The following is an 18,336-nucleotide window of genomic DNA, read 5'->3' as shown; positions in this document are numbered from 1 at the left end:
AACACTTTAGCTTAAGTCAGTTCACGTGATTGCTTTCCCTGAGGACAATGACATAACGTATGACTCTAACAGACCAGAGGCCAGAAAGTTAAGAGTTGGAGTTTATGGAAGAACACAGGTATGAAGGAATCAAATCTGGTGTGCTCACACTGGGTTCCTAATGTACACCACCTTGTTTACTGCAAGGTTTGGCAATAAAATAGAATAATATCAACGATGTCCTTTATGATGCTTTCAAGGAAAGTTAAGTAAATGGGTAAGCTATCTCCATTTTAAGCTTTTTCCCACGCTTTTGGCCCTTGTTGCCTTCCATCTGCCTGCCAGCAGACAACACCAAATGAACTTAGCGTAAACAAAGTATTTTCCTACTTAAAAATATATTTTAAATTACAAAAGTGGCCTGTGTTTATTGTGAAATAAGCTATATAGAGGATGTGATGCGCAGGTCATACTTCCCCATTCCCAGGCCATGCTCAAGGAACCTTAGTCAAACATTTGGTGTGTCCCCTTCTTTCCTTTGACCTTTCCTGGGAGGCAATGTCAGAGTGGGAGCTGAAGAAGGGTGGGGCCTAAGAGGTGGCTGATGTGGTTAGAAAATTGGTTATGTACAGGGATTGAGCAAATAAGTAATTACACAGAGGATAATGTGAGTCAAGTTTCTCATTGTTGGAGAAGGGAGTTACAAAAGCAGATATGGGGTGAGGAGTTACAAAAAAGGAAAGCAGGGAAACTAGAGGGAACCTGAGGTGTTGGGTTGGAGTTAGAGGTATTAGTGTAAACTCATGGTTTTAAATATATATGTACTTAGATACACAGATATAGCTATTATATGCATTATATTATATTAGAGGATATTATATGCATTATTATATTATAATATAATATATGCATGTGTACTTACCTACATATGTGTCATATCTGCAAAAAGGGCTTAGAAGCAATGACATCCCAAAAGGAATGAGCAAGCAAGCACACAGATCTTGGTTTCTAAATCCTAACTTCCACTAAAAGAAGAATAGACTGATCCCTGGGCTGGGGCTGGGAAAATTCAAGAAAAGCCTTCCTGGGACAAGTAAGAAAGTGCACAAAGAATGAGGGGGTCATATGAAAAGGACAGAGGAGCCAGCTTAGAGGGCCTCCCATAAGCCAAATCTGAGACAATTTGAGCATTAACATAATGATGTAAATAAATTATATCCTGTGAATAAAACAGAAATTCATGAGCCCATGCTGACATAAATACAAAATGAATAAATAAATGGGAAGAAGGGAAAGCTCTTTTTCACAGTAGAATGCCAATCATTTGCCTCTAATCATGGTGCTGGTTGATTCAGGTAGGAGTCAACAATGGATGAGAAGGAGTATCTCCTCACAAAATATTTATTTTTATTTTTATTTTTTGAGACAGAGTCTTGCTCTGTCGCCCAGGCTGGAGTGCAGTAGCGCAGATCTAGGCTCACTGCAAGCTCCACCTTCCGGGTTCATACAATTCTCCTGCCTCAGCCTCCTGAGTAGCTGGGACTACAGGTGCCCACCACCACGCCCGGCTAATTTTTTTGTATTTTTTAGTAGAGATGGGGTTTCACCATGTTAGCCAGGATGGTCTCAATCTCCTGAGCTCGTGATCCGCCCGCCTCAGCCTCCCAAAGTGCTGGGATTACAGGCGTGAGCCACTGTGCCTGGCCCACAAAATATTTATCAATTTATGGTGAAAAAACCTGACACCACCACCTTGACCAGGTGATTAAGGTTAACATCACCAGTGGTGGGGCAGATCAACCTCATGTACTTCCTGATGTGATGCACTGAGAAAAGCCCAGCATCATTTATATGGAGCCCCTCCATGGAGGCATGGCTGGGGTCTGGACATGAGCAAATAGTGGACAGCCCCAGGTCGAGGGACATACTACAGAATGAAAGGCCCCTACTCTTTTAAACTGTCAAGGGCATGAAGACAGGGCAAGATGGAGGAAATGGTCCAGAATGAAGGAGAGTAGAAATATGACAACAAAATAAAACTTGCCATCCAACTGGAAGGCAAAAAGACATTGTCGAGACAGCTGGTGGTACTTGGATGGGGTCCATGGATTGTATGGTAGCACAGTACCAATGCTTACTTCCTAGTTTGAGTGGTTGTGTTGTGGTTATGTGGAAGAGAGGCCTTGTTTAGGGGGAATACCCACTGGAGTATTTAGAGGTGATATGACAGCATGTCTGCAACTTAAAAACTTTAAAAAAAGAATAGATCAATGGATGCAGCTAGACGTCATTATTGTAAGGGAACTAACACAGAAACAGAAAACCAAACATTGCATGTTCTCACTTTGTAAGTGGGAGCTAAACATTGAATACACAGGGACACAAAGATGGGAACAATAGACACTGGGGTCTGCTTGAGGGGGAAGTAAGAGGCGGGCGTAGGTTGGAAGGATACCTGTTGGGTACTAGGATCACTACTTAGGCCACGGGATCATTCGTACACCAAACCTTAGCGACACACAATTTACCCACATGACAAACCTGCACATAAAGCCCTGAAACTAAAACAAAAGTGGAGAAAAAATATTTTCTCAGACCAAAAAAAAAAAATGTATTTCTATGCTTGGAAGGAAGGATTTTACAGATGGCTTCCAGAAACATTTCTGATTTTCAGTTGCAAGATCAGAATGTTCCAGTTATATTGATAACCTCCAGAGAAACAAACTCTCATGAGTAATCTAGTCAAAACAGAAGATGTAGCTAATTATTTCTAAAGTACTAAATTGTACTCTAATATTAAACAAATTTGGGATGGCTATTTTCCAGCACATTTTCTGAAGTAACAACTGTGTTTGGCTGTGTTGACAATAAAGGTCTGTGTGGAAAAGGGGGAAAATGAATAAAGCGATGTATCCCCCCACCCGCGAAAAAAGAAAATAGTTCAAATAGAATGGAAAAAGAATAATGAAAATGAGAATATTCACAGCGAGAAAGAGGGCAATGGAGCAAACGCGAAAACTTAGTAGAGAGCGTGGCGAAGGGGATACAGGAGCTCTTAGGCACTCTTCTTGCCATTTTCCCTGCAACTTTTATTTCAAAACGAATTCTTAAAAAAAGTTTTGTGGATATCCATCACATTTTTCTGTATACACATATCCAGAAGCTCAGGCCCCAACCCAGACTGATTAAATGGGAATTTGGAGGACTGGAACCGTGGCATGTGGACCACCACCACCCTCCCGGCGGTTCCAGTGTGCAGCCGGTGCTGCGCTCCAGCTCTCCCAAGTCACACCTGTGCGGCTTGTTCAACGCGATGCCTGGACGCAGCCTCCAGAGAGGAGGCTGGGATTGGAATACGCAGCCGGGGAATGGGTGCAGGTGGTCCAGCTCCCGCCCCCGCCCCGCCCCGCCCCCGCCCGGGCCTCGTGCGGCCCCAGGTGCGCAGGTGAAAGCCCGGCCTCAACGGCCTTGGCCTCGCCATGGACCCTGCGCCCGGCGCCCTAGATCCCCGCGCCGCGCCGCCCGCGCTCCTGGGCGCCCCGCAGGCCGAGGTGCTGGAGGACGTGTTGCGGGAGCAGTTCGGGCCGCTGCCCCAGCTGGCCGCTGTCTGCCGGCTCAAGCGGCTGCCCTCGGGCGGCTACTCGTCCACCGAAAACCTCCAGTTGGTGCTAGAGCGGCGGCGTGTGGCCAACGCCAAGGAGCGTGAGCGGGTGAGGGGTCCCCAGGGTTGACGCCCGTTCCCCCCTTCCCTGCTTCACCACCAAACACCTGGTCAACACCCGGGGGCCCGCTCACGGCCCACCCCCGCTTGAGGCGACTTCGAGCTCCCGAGGCCTCCCGCGCCCCCAGCTTGTCGGGAGAATGGCAGTGGCCTCCTTCCTCTGCACCTCCGTACAGCTGCTCTTTGGCGGCCGCTGCGGTGGCCGCCTCGCCCGCTAACCCTCCAGGATTTGTGCAGGACCCGGGTCCGGGAGGGGACAGAGGAGGGGCCCTGACAACTTCAAAAATGTCTCCCTGGGCAGGTGCTTTAAAAGCTTCGCGCCTAGGGGGTGCGCTTTCATCTCACACCGTAAGCGCTGGTGGGTGCTTGGGACGCGCAGGGATCCCCTTCGCTCCTTTTTCTTGCTCTCTGCATCTCGGCCTCGAAGCACACACGAGGGTGAGGAGAAAGGGGGGCCTGAAGGAAATGACTTTTCTTTTTTAAAGTAACGAAACACGACGTCCCAGTGTGCACCCAAGACTCCCACTCTGTCAAGATAAAGTGACTGTTTCCCAGTCGAGCCGCAGCAACTCGCAAACGGGAAAGGTCCTGTGGGCCGTGGTTGGAGCGGCACCTGCTGGTGGATTTTACTATCTCTGACGAAACTCAGCCCCAAACTTGGGAGACATGGTCTCCTTCCTAGCGTTTGCAGTCTACGGGTTTGGTTGCAGCAGAGGCGGATCCAGGAGAGGGAAGGGTGAGGGGTGGAAGAGGGAGCAGAGCGCAGGTTCAGAACCGGAACTGGGGAGAGAAGTTCCGCCGGGGGCTGTTCCTAGGCACCCCAGGCCTTTTAGAAATGTCCCAGTGAATCAAGTAGGAGCTTTACAGGGAGAGGGCAAGCGGAGAAAGGACGACAGGAGAGTAGGAGACTTCTCTAAGTCTCCTACTTTTACCAGTACTAGACTCTTGATGGACAGAACCCTGTGATCTGATTTGGTGGCCCTACAAAGAGATTATGATCTAATAGTTTAAGTGGTCCTTCCCACTAGGAAGAAATTGTCTTCTCCAGAGAATCAGTCCTGGTTTTATCCACTAAAACACGAATGACCTTTATTATTCTTTATAATGATAAGGTTAACACACTTGGAAAAGACAGAAATGAGTGAAGAGGTTAAGGGACACAACACAGATATAACTACTGTGAACATTTTTGTGTATATCCACCCAGTCTTTTTCTAGTTTTGTGTATTCATATATATACATATAACTTTTACAAAATTGTCATTCAGTACATATTTGTGTAATTTTTTTCCACTTAACGTTATCAAAAGCATTTTCTTATATTCTTAAGTATTCTTTCAAAGAATAGTTTTTGACTGCATAGTCTGTCCCAAAATGGACCATAATGTATTCAGTCTCTTATTGTTAGGCATGTTTGCTGTTTGTAGCTTTATACCGGTACCTATCTGTGTAGCTCTATGTGCGTGTCTGATAATTTCCTTAGAATAAAATGCTACAAGTGAAATTACTGAGACTTAAGGCATATACAATGGAATGGCTTTTGATACAAGTTGCCCAATTGCTTTCTAGATAGGTTTACTGATTTTTATCCCTTCTTACAGGTCTAGGATTGTTCTCTTTTTCATGCTATCTGATCCTGGGTATGATAAAACAAAAATGTTACCACCTTGATACATGAAAAATGGTATCTAATTTCTGTTTTAGTTTGTAGTTCTTTGATTATTAAATTCTTTTTATACACTGACTGGTTGTTGTATTCTCCTGTGAATTGGCCAACTATGTTCATTGTCAGGTTTGCTCCAGGGTAGGATATACTCAATATGTATTGGCTTTGTGGTATAGTGGGAGTTCTCCCAAGGCCTGTGTCTCCCAGGGGGATGACCATCAGAATTATAGGCCTTCAGAGACAGGGATTAGACTCTGGAGAAGAGAGAAAAATAAAATATGAGGAGCCTTTGCAGTCTTACCAACTCTCTGGATTCTCACCCTTGCCTCTATATTATTAACTCAGTGGGGAAAGAGATTGAAGAGCTGATGGCTCAGTGCTTGAGTTGACAAGTATTTGTACATTTGATGCATCAGCAGCAATACCACTTCTTGAGGACTTTCTATGTGCCAGGTTTGGGTGAGGTATCTTATGTGTACATTATATCACTTAATCACACCCCCGAAAAAGCTTTAAGATATTTTCCACTTTGCAGATGAACTGAGGCTTAGTGATGTGAAGTATTCCACACACTCTTGTAAATGATAGACCTGGATTTGAAACCTGGGTGTAGTTGACTCAGATTTCAGCCACTCCTCTACTGCCTCCGCATTATGATACAGTGGGTATGCTCTCAACGGAAGAGGAGTGAGTTCAGCATGAACATGAACACACCTTGCAGCCCATCTGCCCACGGTACCAAGTTTATGCTGTTCCTTCTTCCTTTACTATGAACTGCACTGCTGGTGGAGCACTGACTCTTTGGGGCATATGCCTGTTTAGATTTGCCACTCAGACAAGGAGGCTGTGGAAACAACCCCCTTCTGTAGCTTGGGGAGATGTCTATACAAATTGGCTTCTCTGTGTGTTACTGTGCCTTTTTGTTTTCTAGATAAAAAATCTCAACCGTGGTTTTGCCAGATTGAAGGCACTTGTGCCATTTCTTCCCCAAAGCAGGAAGCCCAGCAAAGTTGATATCCTTAAAGGTGCAACTGAATATATACAGGTTCTCAGTGATCTTTTGGAAGGAGCCAAAGACTCAAAGGTAAACGTGTAAGATTTTAGAATAATGATAGCCACCATTTATTAGGCCTTTTCTATGTATGAGACACTGGCCAAGTGATATATGTATACTTTCTAGTCAATGTTTATAACCTCTAAGCTATTTTTATGACCCTTATTTGACAGAGAAGGAAACCAAAATATAGTTAAGGCCATACAGCTATAAAAAAGTCGGGACTGGGATTTGAACTCAGACCTACATGAGCTTTGGAGCTGTGTCCCTGACCATGTATACTTGCCTATGGTCACTGTCCAGGGCACCTAGCTCCTGACTGTTGAATCTTTGATAGGATTTCTACAGCTGGACATAGGAGGGGCTTTCCTAAAAGCACTTTGGTTGTTTCCCTACAGTAGAATGCACATCAGACAGGACACAGGAAGGAAGAGGCATTTCTTTTCCCTAAGGGACCTCTCTTAGGAGAGACCCTCCCTGAGGCCAGCTGAAGAGCTCAGCAATGGTCTGGTGATACCAGTCTCATGGGGTTTTGCAACCATTCAGCAGGAATGACACAAATGGCCCTGTAAACTGTGACGTATCATAGTGTCACCACCATTATGAGAGTGGGATAGCTCAGAAGTGTCCATTAGGCAAAGTAAAGTGTGGGCTGGTTTTATGGACTTGTTCCAGGGAAAGGCAAACATTGATGGGCTGAAAATGAATCAGTCATCTGGGGAGACAAAATAAGAAGAGAGAAAAGGCCTTAGAAATGAGCCCTAAGCAACTCTGTTGGTAGGAGGAAGGAATCATCATTAGAATGTGGCAAGAAGGTAGAGGAACAAGATGGGGTCATAAAGTTGAGGAGGAGAGAACCTTAGGAAACTAAAAGTGAGGCGTATGAGAGGTTATAGAGAGGCTGAAGAAGGCCAGGACTGGGGGAAGCACCATGTTTAGCACTTGAAAGGTGATAGAGAATTGGGCTGGGCATCAACTTGGAGGAGACTGAGAGTGCATGATTGGTAAATATCTGGAATCCAAGCAGATTCAGAGGAAAGTGGCAAACTTCAAGTCCATTTAACCTAGAAGCCCGCCAGGTGCGGTGGCTCACACCTGTAATCCCAGCACTTTGGGAGGCCGAGGCGTGCAGATCACGAGGTCAGGAGATCGAGACCATCCTGGCTAACACGGTGAAACCCCATGTCTACTAAAAATACAAAAAAATTAGCCAGGTGTGGTGGTGGGCACCTGTAGTCCCAGCTACTCGGGAGGCTAAGGCAGGAGAATGGCGTGAACCCAGGAGGCGGAGCTTGCAGTGAGCTGGGATAGAGCCACTGCACTCCAGCCTAGGCAACAGAGCAAGACTCCATCTCAAAAAAAAAAAAAAAAAAAAAAAAAAAAACAAACAAACAAAAAAAAACCTAGAAGTCCAAGAGTGGAAAGAAGAACCACATCCCCCCACACACACTCCCTATACCCCCCACCAAAAAAAAAAAAAAGGCAGAAAATTTGTTAAATCAAGTGAAGGTCTTTCCTAAGTAGAAATTTGATCATGTTTAGGAACAGAAGGAGAGATACTAGAGAGAAAAGAAACAATTATCCTAGAAATTTGGGGCAGAAATCTCCAGGTATATCAGTGCCTTTGAATATTTTTTTCTTCTCCATTAGTCCTAACCAGGTGACTGCTAGGAAGCTACATTCCGCAATGGCAGGAATGGATTGCCCTGTTGGCCAAACTGGATGGTTGGGTTTTGGCATGGTCACAGTGTTTGGACATGTGCAGGTGGCTACCTTAGTTTTTTCTTGCATGTTAATTGTGTAACAGAAGTGCTTTGTTCATTGTAAAACATACCATCTGTTCCATGCCATAATATTTTTAATGCGGTTACCTATTGCATAACATTTTAAGATTATAGGAGAACAAAATACGGTCAATTGAACAATGCTTTTCTCTTCATAATAACTTAAGCATTGCCCTTATCACTTAAATGAAACCTCATCAGTTAAAACTTTGAAATATATTGGTTTAAGTCATCAAAATCTTTCTGTCATATTATACTGTTTGACAACTAAATATGGTTTCCAGAAACAAGACCCAGATGAGCAGAGCTATAGTAACAGCACTTCTGAATCACATATATCCTCGGCAAGACAGCTATCAAGAAACATCACCCAACATATCAGCTGTGCTTTCAGCTTGAAGAATGAAGAGGAAGGGCCTTGGGCAGATGGTGGCAGTGGTGAGCCGGCACATACTTGTCGCGAATGTGATGTCTACGACTGAAATTATCTCCCCGACCGGAAGTCTGGTAAAATATTCCTTCTTAAATAGCCATACAGATATCAGAACCTTAAAATGTATACTTTGAGATATGAGTCATTTTTCCATGCTAAAACATGATTAAAACAAGATAATTTAATGAAAGCCTTTGGGTGGGGCAGTGGGGTTTACTAGTTTGGGAGATTATTTTGTTTCTAAATTAACTGGTAAGCAGCCCCAGGGAAGGGGAAACTCCTCCAGAACCACCCAATACAGACCTAAGCTTATCTTTTAAATGATCCTATTTAACCCCCGAACCACCCAATACAGACCTACGTTTATCTTTTAAATGATCCTATTTAACCCATCGAAAGGTTTTCTGGACTCTGTGGTCTCCAGAAAAAGAAGTAAGTAGCTTGCCATACATAAAGATGCATGCTTGGTGATACTTTGTGTGTGTGTGTGTGGTGGGGGATGGTGCTGGTTGTAAGACAACATTTTAAATGAAATAACAAAGGAGTTTATTGTTTCTTATTACTTTGTCAACTAAAGAGACAGCTGGAAGTGGCAGCATGCTTCTCCAAGTCCAGAAGTGGACTTTTTGCCCTTGCTGTGTACTGGTATTCATAAATGAGGCCCCTGCTCTACCCTACCCTGCAACACAATTACTATTGAAATAAGAAAGGTGTATAGGAATGTGAAGTAAGCATGCTGTAACAAACATGTTGCATGGTATGATATAAGGGACAATGGGGGCTGTGGAGTCACAAATGGTGGTTGGAGGGAGGCAGCTTAGGGGAGCAGTTGAGAGTAGGCTCTGGGAACAGACTGCTGAGGTTTAAACCCTGGTTTTACCACTTGCTTTGTAATCTTGCATAAGCTACTGAATGCCTCTAATCCTCACTTTCCCCATCTGAGCAATGAGTATAATAATTGTACCTACCTTGTATATAAGATAACTAACTTCAAGTGATATCATGTCAGCAAAGTATCTGGCATAATACCTGTCAAGTCACTTGGACAGATACCAACTGTTCTTGACTCATGAGCAATCAGCATTGATTAGTGAGCAATAATGAGCTGCAGGTATTCCAGCTCTGTAGCCAGTGTTTTGAGTTTTCTCACTTGGCTCTCACCAATGTTGTGCTCTGATTTGAGGTCCTACAGGCTTCCTGCTGGCTGGTAGGGGCAGGGTAGGGAGTGGGGAGAGCGGCGGGGTGGGCAGCCTTGCGTTCCATTTCTGATTTGATTAATGTGTTCTAAGGATTCATTCGTGCATATGCTCAGTCTAGATTTTCATATTCTGACCACTTGAGATATAAGATTTCCCTGGCCAGTCAACCCATAGGAGACAGAATTCCTGTTGCTACTACATGAGCTGACATGGAATGACTAAGAACAACAACAACAAAAGAGTGGGGCCGGGTGTGGCGGCTCACAATTGTCATCCCAGCACTTTGGGAGACCGAGGTGGGCGGATCACCTGAGGTCAGGAGTTCGAGACCAGCCCGGCCAACGTGGTGAAACCCTGTTGCTACTAAAAATCAGGTGTGGTGGCAGGCACCTGTAGTCCCAGTTACTCAGGAGGCTGAGGCAGGAGAATCGCTTGAATCCGGGAGGGGAAGTTGCAGTGAGCTGAGATTATGCCACTGCATTCCAGCCTGGGTGACAGAGTGAGACACCATCTCAAAAAAAAAAAAAAAGTGAAGAAATTACCTGAGCTAGACCTCGAACCTGACTATCTAAGAAGAGTAATGCTTCTATAAATGCTAATATCAAGGTGAAAATCTTACTTGCACTTAATCCTCATTGATCCTTGTCAGGTAGGTATCATGTCACTGTCATGGTGAGCCACCTGGCTACACCTTCCTGCCAGTCCTGTTGGACCTGGCCTGGGACAGGAGCCTCTCTAGTAGCAGAGCAGGCCTGTGCGTGGCAGTACTAGTAGCAAGTACATATGATGGGAGGTCCTTGTTTTCCAAGGATAATTGATCCTGGGCATAAGCTGCATATAGTACACTAATTTAGAGTGGGGACTGACGTTTCCTAGTAAAAGCCAGAAATGTTCTGACTGGAATTTCCTTCAAAAAAGGGAATAAAACACTTAATATTTAGTCTTTTTGGCCAACCAAGTTTGTTGTTAATTGGAAGAGTGCTAATTTGTAGAATAAACCAAGGAAGACTCAACGTTTGAGATTTTTATAGACAGTGCATGTCATTTCTGTCAAGTATGACTTCTGAGGCCTGATTGTAAACAGTGCCATTTTTTCGCAGAAGCATTCTAGTATTTCATCAGTTTTGTCAAGGATTTTTCATCCTTTCACATTCAAATCATTCTTTTTTTTTTTTTTTTTTTTCCTGAGACAGAGTCTTGCTCTGTCACCAGGCTGGAGTGCAGTGGCACCATCTCGACTCACTGCAACCTCCGCCTCCCGGGTTCAAGTAACTCTCCTGCCTCAGCCTCCTGAGTAGCTGGCTCACACCACCACACCCAGCTAATTTTCGTATTTTTAGTAGAGATGGGGTTTCACCATGTTGGCCAGGCTGGACCCAAACTCCTGACCTCATGATCTGCCCGCCTCAGCCTCCCAAAGTGCTGGGATTACAGCCGTGAGCCATTGTGCCCGGCCATTCATTTTTAAAATTAAAAAAATTAGTCTGAAACAATAGTCAACTTATAGAAATGTTGTAGGTACAGTACAAAGAACTTTTTTCCTGGCACATTGGAGGGTCAACCTGATGTCCCATCACCCCTAAGGCTTCAGTGTACATTTCTTACAAACGGGACATTCCCTTGCATAGCCACAATGCAACCACTAAGTCTGGGGATTAATGTTGTTGCGTTACTGCCATACAATCCTCAGGTCCCATTTAAGTTTCACCAGTAGTCTCAATAATGTCTCTTCTAGCGAAAAGACTCAGCTGAGAATCATGAATTACATTTAGTTGCTGTGGCTCCTTCAGTCTGGAAGGAGAGTTTCTTGGTGCTTCTGTGACTTATAACCATGACACGTTTGCAGATTACAGGCCAGTTGTTTTATAGAGCGTGTCTTGATCAGCATTTGTCTGTTTCCTTTCGATTAGATTCAGATATGCATCATTGGCAGGAATAACAAAAGTGATGCTGTTTTCTACTCATTGCATCCTATTACATGGGGTAGATTTTGATTTATTCTATTTCTAATGATATTCACTTCTATCACTTGCTTAAGGTGGTGACTGCCAAGCCTTTCACTTTAAAGTTAATCTTTTTCTTTTGTAATTAATATGTATTTTGTGAGGAGGTGCTTTGAAACTATGTAAAGATCTCATTACTCATCAAACATTCTATATTTATTTATCAAATTTGTAATTTGGAAGTAATTATAGATTCACAGGAAGTTGCAAAAATAGTACAGAAAAGTGCTGTGCATCCGTAGCCCAGTTTTCCCCAATGGTTACATCTTCCTTAACTATAGTATAATATCAAAACCAGGAAACTGACATCGGTACCATGTATGCATAGTTGTATGTTGTTTTATCACACGTGTAGATTCATGGAATCACCATTGCAATCCAGATGCAGAACTGTTCCATCACCACAAAGATCTCCTTCATGCTGCCCCTTTGTGGTCACACCCACACTCTGCTCCCAACCCTCCATTCTTCCAAACTTCTGGACATTACTAATCTGTTCTCCACCTCTATAATTTATCTTGAGAATGCTATAAAAATGGGACCATACATTATGTGACTTTTAGAGATGGTATTTTTCCACTCAGAGGATGCCCTTGAGATCATCCACATTGTATAAATGGTCTGTTCCTCTGCTTTTTGCTGACTAGTCATCTGTGGTGTGGATGTACCACAGTTTAACTGTTCACTTAAATATTTTAGAACATTTTGGCTGTTTTTATGTAGACATTTTTATATTAGTATGAGCTCATGGTTTTCTATTTAATTCAGTGGATTATTATATACTATCATTTTTTATTATTTTATTGCTCAAATTGTCCCCACTGTGGCCAGTGAAAGCTCCTTAAGCTGACAACCTTTCTGTTTGATATGTCATCATAATTATTTGATCATTTCCTTTTTGGCAGAAGATGTTCCAAGCTCATCTTGTACTTTTCTATCCCAGCCCTGGAATCAGCCACTTATCTGAGGATGCCCCTGTGTATAACCCATCTCCCATTTCTGTTGCCATCCCCTCACCACGTGGCTGTTCTCCTCACCCCCTTGAACTTTAACACTCATGGCAAGCTGTACCTCCACAAAAACCTCCTTCTTGGCTCTGACATTCCACGCAGGTCCCCTCATATGTGGATTCCTCCTCTCCCTACTCTGACTAAATCACCTGCACACACGAGTGCCTGGCCTACTCAGCTCGGGTTTCTCCACTCCATGTTGAACTGCCCCTTTCCATGGACTTCTTACCCAGCTTGGGCTCTGAGTCCCCAGGCCAGGCCTCCACTCCTTTCATGGGGCTGCGGTTCCCATCCTGATTGGGCTCTACCATGTTTGCACTGGACCACACCCCCGTGTGAACATGCCCCTCATCTGCTGGGTCTCTGATATCCTGTGCTGGTCTGCCTCTATATGTGGGTGCCATCTCACCCTGCTTGGGCTCTGATACCACCTCATTTGGGTCACTGTGGCTTCTCAATACCTAAATGTGACCCAACTAATGACATTAGTACTGAATTGTTTAGGAGGGAGAAGACCTCGCATTTTCTTTGAAGTACCTACTGTGCAGCCGTCTTTCTGGCTAGTTTTCTCTTTGTTAACATTTATCTCTGAGATCTTTAATTATACGTGAGTTGAGCAATTATTCAATATCACCTTTATTAACTTTATAAAAAGTTTGCATTTTATGATCAGGAACCAGGGTGGCCTCAAGATAAAAAGCATCCAAGGAAATGATGCTCAGGCTGACCTTTATTTGACAAAAGGATCCTCATAAAGGTTCAGCCCAGCTTTCCTGAAGGGGTGACTCCATAAGGTTTCAGGATCCTGTCCAGACTAGAGACCTAGTGACAGATAATGTGGCTCATTGGTCAGAAATGATCATATCCAGAGGAGCTTAAGATTTGGGAGGCAGGCCCTCTCTAGCTTCAGTTTGCAGGAGTGGCATCCTTTTCCCTGCCCTTGATGAGGACCCGGGGAGTGAAATCCTGGTGGTGGCAGGGACAGGCATTTTGGGGGATTTGGAGATGGGGTCAGAGCAGGTTGTGCAAGATCAACAACATTCCTGGGAGGCAAAATCCGGAATGAAGTACATGAGAATCTGCTGATGACAGAGATGGAGATTAACTTCTGGGGCCAGAGCAGGTTCACTCGGGGAATGAATTGGCAAGTATTCGTGCAGACAGAGAGGGCCGTGAGCCATGTGAAGCCACAGCATGTGGTGTCAGTAGGGAGAAAAATTAATTTCAAGGTCCAGGAGAGGCCTGTTTAAAATTAGAGCTTCAAAGTGTAGGTTTTTGCCATATTGGGGTTGGCATTGCTAGATGGCAGGGTGTTCGCTGTCTTGCCATTGTATATTCCTTCTATTTGCCACCCGTGGTTATGGCTCTGGCATTTCATATTATGCATGGCTCTAAATTTTGTTCAGAGTTGCCAGTGACACTGTAGAGACCATATCTCTAGACAAAGACCACCCTCAATTTTGGAGTGAGATGCCAAGAGTGCTGGGGCTTGAGGGCCTTTGGAAAGGGACATATGGAGAGACATAGTATCTGTTACAGGGGCCTTGGCATGCTGCCAGTATATACTTCCAAACCCTGGCATGCAATGGGAATGTTCCTTGAAAGAGTTTCTGAGAGAAAGAAGCCTGTGTGGATGGTAGACTCCTACCACCCCTGTTCCAAGTTGTGGTAATCTGTGAAATTAGTCACTGGGGACATTTCTTCCTATAGCATTTTAAGCTCTGAAATGAGATGGTTTGGCTAGTTGGGATGAATTCATTAGCACCTTGGGAAAGCCCTGAAGCCTCTTTCTTCTGTCTTCCATCTCACATTGCCCCAGGTAGTGGCTCTATGCGATGGTAAAACTTCTACCACAGTAAGTGATGGGTCTTGCTTTGCTTGAGAAGCACAGTCATCTGCCCTGGGGTTCACCAATAGCCTATGGGGCATATTCTGATGAGATTAGTCAGCCCAGCATTTTCCAAAGTTGTTTCCCTTTTAATGGGGTGGGTGCCTTCTGGTTTGTCCCAGTCCTCCCCACTCCTTCCTGCACCACAGTAGCATATTTCACCTGGTAAGGTGTTGGGTTTTGCTGCCCTGGTCTAAGGGCACAGTGGCTCAGAGGAAAAGCTGCTCCGGCAACTGCATTTATAGCCCTGGGATTTTACTGTGCTCTCTATACTTTGGGGATTTAGGGGCTGGTGCTGTGATGGTGCCTATGCTTGTGGTTCTCTGGGATTTGGAAAGGTGAGCCTTGCTTTTCAGGTTATCATAGGAACAGGGACTGAACTCTAAAGCTGAGTGAGCAAGGATTTCTGTTTACCCCCATCTCCCTCACCAAGCCTGGCTCAGTGGGTGGAGGAATGTACATTGGATAATACGTCAAATTCTGCAGCCACACCGCCAACAACTGGAGTGTGCCTGCCTTCTTAAAGACATTAAGCAGCAAACTGGATTTCTATTCTCCAGACTACCCTCTTCTTGGACCTTAAACTCTTTGGCTTAGATGAGACCAACAGCCAATTTTTAATGAGCTCTGACAATAAAGACAACATTTATAAACTTTGGCAAGTTTTTCTATTCTCATACTTAAATATTACATTTCTGAAATTTTCCAGCTAACTCTTAAAAACAAACTAAAACAAGTGTTCTAAAACGCAGTAGACTATAGGCAGGATATACTCATCCTTTAATCCTTCAGGTAAATATATATGAATTTGTCTCTTAAGCATAAAAAATTCTAAATATGTAAAAAAATTAAAATTTATTTTAAAAATAAAGCTTCCAAAGCTAAGTCTGAACTATAAAAAGAACTATGATCACATGTATAGTGGAAAGACTCGATCAAGGTTAGAAAAAAAAAAGCTACTCATACTTATTTTGTGTCAGAGACTGTTCCTGGCAGTGTATACATATTAACCTATTTAATTTTCACAACCACCCTGTGCTATACAAACAATTATATCTATTTTACATGTGAGGAAACTAAGGAACAGAAGTAACTTGCCCAATATCTGCAAGTCAATGAAGTGTTGGGGTTGGGGAGATGTGGGTGATAGTGTTAAGTCCTTTCAACCACTTTCGTTCTAACAAAACTCAACTTTGAAATGTAAAGGAGGGTGGACTGGAAAATAGATAAATGTTTAAGGCTAAGTTAAAGCATTTGATTGCAGTGCTTTACCATCCACAGTGATATACATAATAGGTTTCAGTATCCAAAATGCCTGACCATGACTTGAGCGGCTTTATTTTTCAGTCATGGGTTTATTTTTTCTTCAAGTTGAGAGTTTCAGAAAATTGAACAGAGACAAAATGATCTTGCCACATTAGTAAAACCACTGATGGAAATACACTAAGATCCTTCCAACTTCTTTTCCTTTGCAAGTAAAATAAAAAATTATCATCAGGTACATAACGTTGTTTGCCTGTTCTTGATTTTTCTATCACTGGCATGTTTATGTGACCCATTAGGTGGGACAATTTTCTTACTGTTGACTACTATGTTTTCAGTTTTTTGTTCTCATGAACGTGACAAATAACCGATGTGTTTAGCCCTTTCTGTATTTTGTATTGTTTTTGCAGGATAGATTCCCAGAAGTAGAACTGCTGAGTCACAGGTAGGTCATTCTATAACTTGATGCATAGTGCCAATTTATAACACCACTGGCTGTATAATAAGAGTGTTAATTCCATCACATTCTTAGCAATGAGCTCTATTAAAATATGGAATCTTAATGGGTAAAAAAGTAGTATCTTTAAATTTAAACATCTTTGATTACTAATGAAATTAATTTTTTGCATATTTCTTTATTGTATTTCTTTTGTAAACTGTTCTTATTTTTAACTATTTATAATGGAATTTTTTCTCTGTTTCAGACTTCCACAAGTATGAAAAATGAAAAGGCCCAGGGTTACCTTCTAGAGACAAATAAATGCAGTCTTGAAAGTTTTGGAGTCTCTCTCTCTCTTTTTTTTTTGAGATAGGGTTTCACTCTTATCACCCAGGCTGGAGTGGCACAGTGCGATCTCAGCTCACTGCAACCTCCACCTCCTGGGTTCAAGTGATTCTCCTGCCTCAGCCTCCTGAGTAGCTGGGATTACAGGCATGCGCCACCACGCCCAGCTAATTTTTGTATTTTTAGTAGAGAGACGGGGTTTCTCCATGTTGGTCAGGCTGGTCTCGAACTCCCGACCTCAGGTGATTCACCCACCTCAGCCTCCCAAAGTGCTTGAGATTATAGGAATGAGCCACTGTGCCCCGTGGGAGTCTCTTTTTTAAAAAAGAAATTTTGTAATAATTCAGAGTTTAACAATTACCCTTTTAAATAGCCTTGCCTCTCTCAAGTTTACTCCACTCTACCTTCTCCTTAGCTTCATGCTTTGAAGAAATAGGCTTCAGGGGCTTCAGCCTTTGCTTCCAACTCTTTATCATCCTCTGGGGATCTACATCTTTTTTTCATTGCTTTGAGAAATAAGTGACTGTTACCCTTCCAATAGAAATTAACCTTAATAGAAATGCAGACTTAAGCTAGAAGAGTTGTAAATATTGGCCAATGGGAGTGAGAGTTTTCAAGGGTTTCTAAATATCCAGCTAAGGCCAAATGGCACCTTTTGTGCAAGGTAGACAACCAAGCACCTTGAGCACAAAGACTTCGTCTTTGTAACAGTTGCTCACAAAGACAGTACTTATTATATGCTGGATTCTGTTCTCTATGCTTTCCATGTGTTAACTTGTTCTTACAACAAGCCTAAGATAATGGCATAATTATCCCCGTTTCACAGATGGGAAAACCAAGGTACAGAAAGTATAATTCGCTCAGGCTGCCTTAACAAATACCATAGACTGGGTGGCTTAATAACAGAAATTTATTTCTCATAGTTCTAGAGGCTGGAAAGTCCAAGATTATGGTCTGGCATTGTTCAGTTTCTGATGAGGGCTTTCTTCCTGGCTTGCAGATGGCTGCCTTGTCACTGTGTCCTCATATGGCAGAGAGATAGCTAGCTTTGGTTTCCCTTCTTCTTATAAGCGCACCAATCCTATTGGATTAGGGCTCCATCCTGATGACTTCATGTAATCTTATTACCTCCTAGAGACTCTGTCTCCAAATACAGCCTTATTGGGGGTTAGGCTCTCAATATATGAATTTTGGGTGAACATATGCTGTTCATAGCATTCTGTCCCTAGCCCTTCCCCCAAATTCGTTTTCTTGTCACATGCAAAATACATGCATTCCACCCCAGCAGTCCCCAGAATCTAAACTCATTCTCACATTAAAGTACAAAGTCTCATTTAATTATCTTCTAAATCAGGTATGGGTGAGACTTGAGCTATGATTCCTATCTTTCTCCAGCTGTGAACCTCTGAAACCAGACAAGTTTTGTGCATCCCAAACACAATGGTGAGACAGGTGTAGGATTGACATTCCTATTCCAAAAAGGAAAAATAGGAAACAAAGTGTTGATGGGTGCCAAGCAAGTCCAAAACCTATTGAGGCAAATTCCATTATA

At 43.3% G+C, this 18,336-nt stretch overlaps 1 protein-coding gene across 1 annotated transcript; it reads left to right on the top strand.

The window, feature by feature from the left end:
• The first annotated feature begins 3,458 nt into the window (after nt 1-3,458).
• Nucleotides 3,459-16,777, top strand: FIGLA (folliculogenesis specific bHLH transcription factor). Its single transcript, XM_003262525.2, has 5 exons — nt 3,459-3,689; nt 6,298-6,450; nt 8,489-8,711; nt 16,411-16,445; nt 16,705-16,777. The coding sequence occupies exons 1-3, from the start codon at nt 3,459-3,461 to the stop codon at nt 8,684-8,686; spliced, it is 582 nt and encodes a 193-aa protein (XP_003262573.2). The 3' UTR covers nt 8,687-8,711; nt 16,411-16,445; nt 16,705-16,777.
• Nucleotides 16,778-18,336: the final 1,559 nt, after the last annotated feature.

This window comes from Nomascus leucogenys, chromosome 14 (genome assembly GCF_006542625.1).
Source record: "Nomascus leucogenys isolate Asia chromosome 14, Asia_NLE_v1, whole genome shotgun sequence".
Lineage (NCBI taxonomy): Eukaryota > Metazoa > Chordata > Mammalia > Primates > Hylobatidae > Nomascus > Nomascus leucogenys.
Note: the sequence above shows the minus strand (reverse complement) of the source record. Positions and strands in the feature narration are given on the sequence as shown.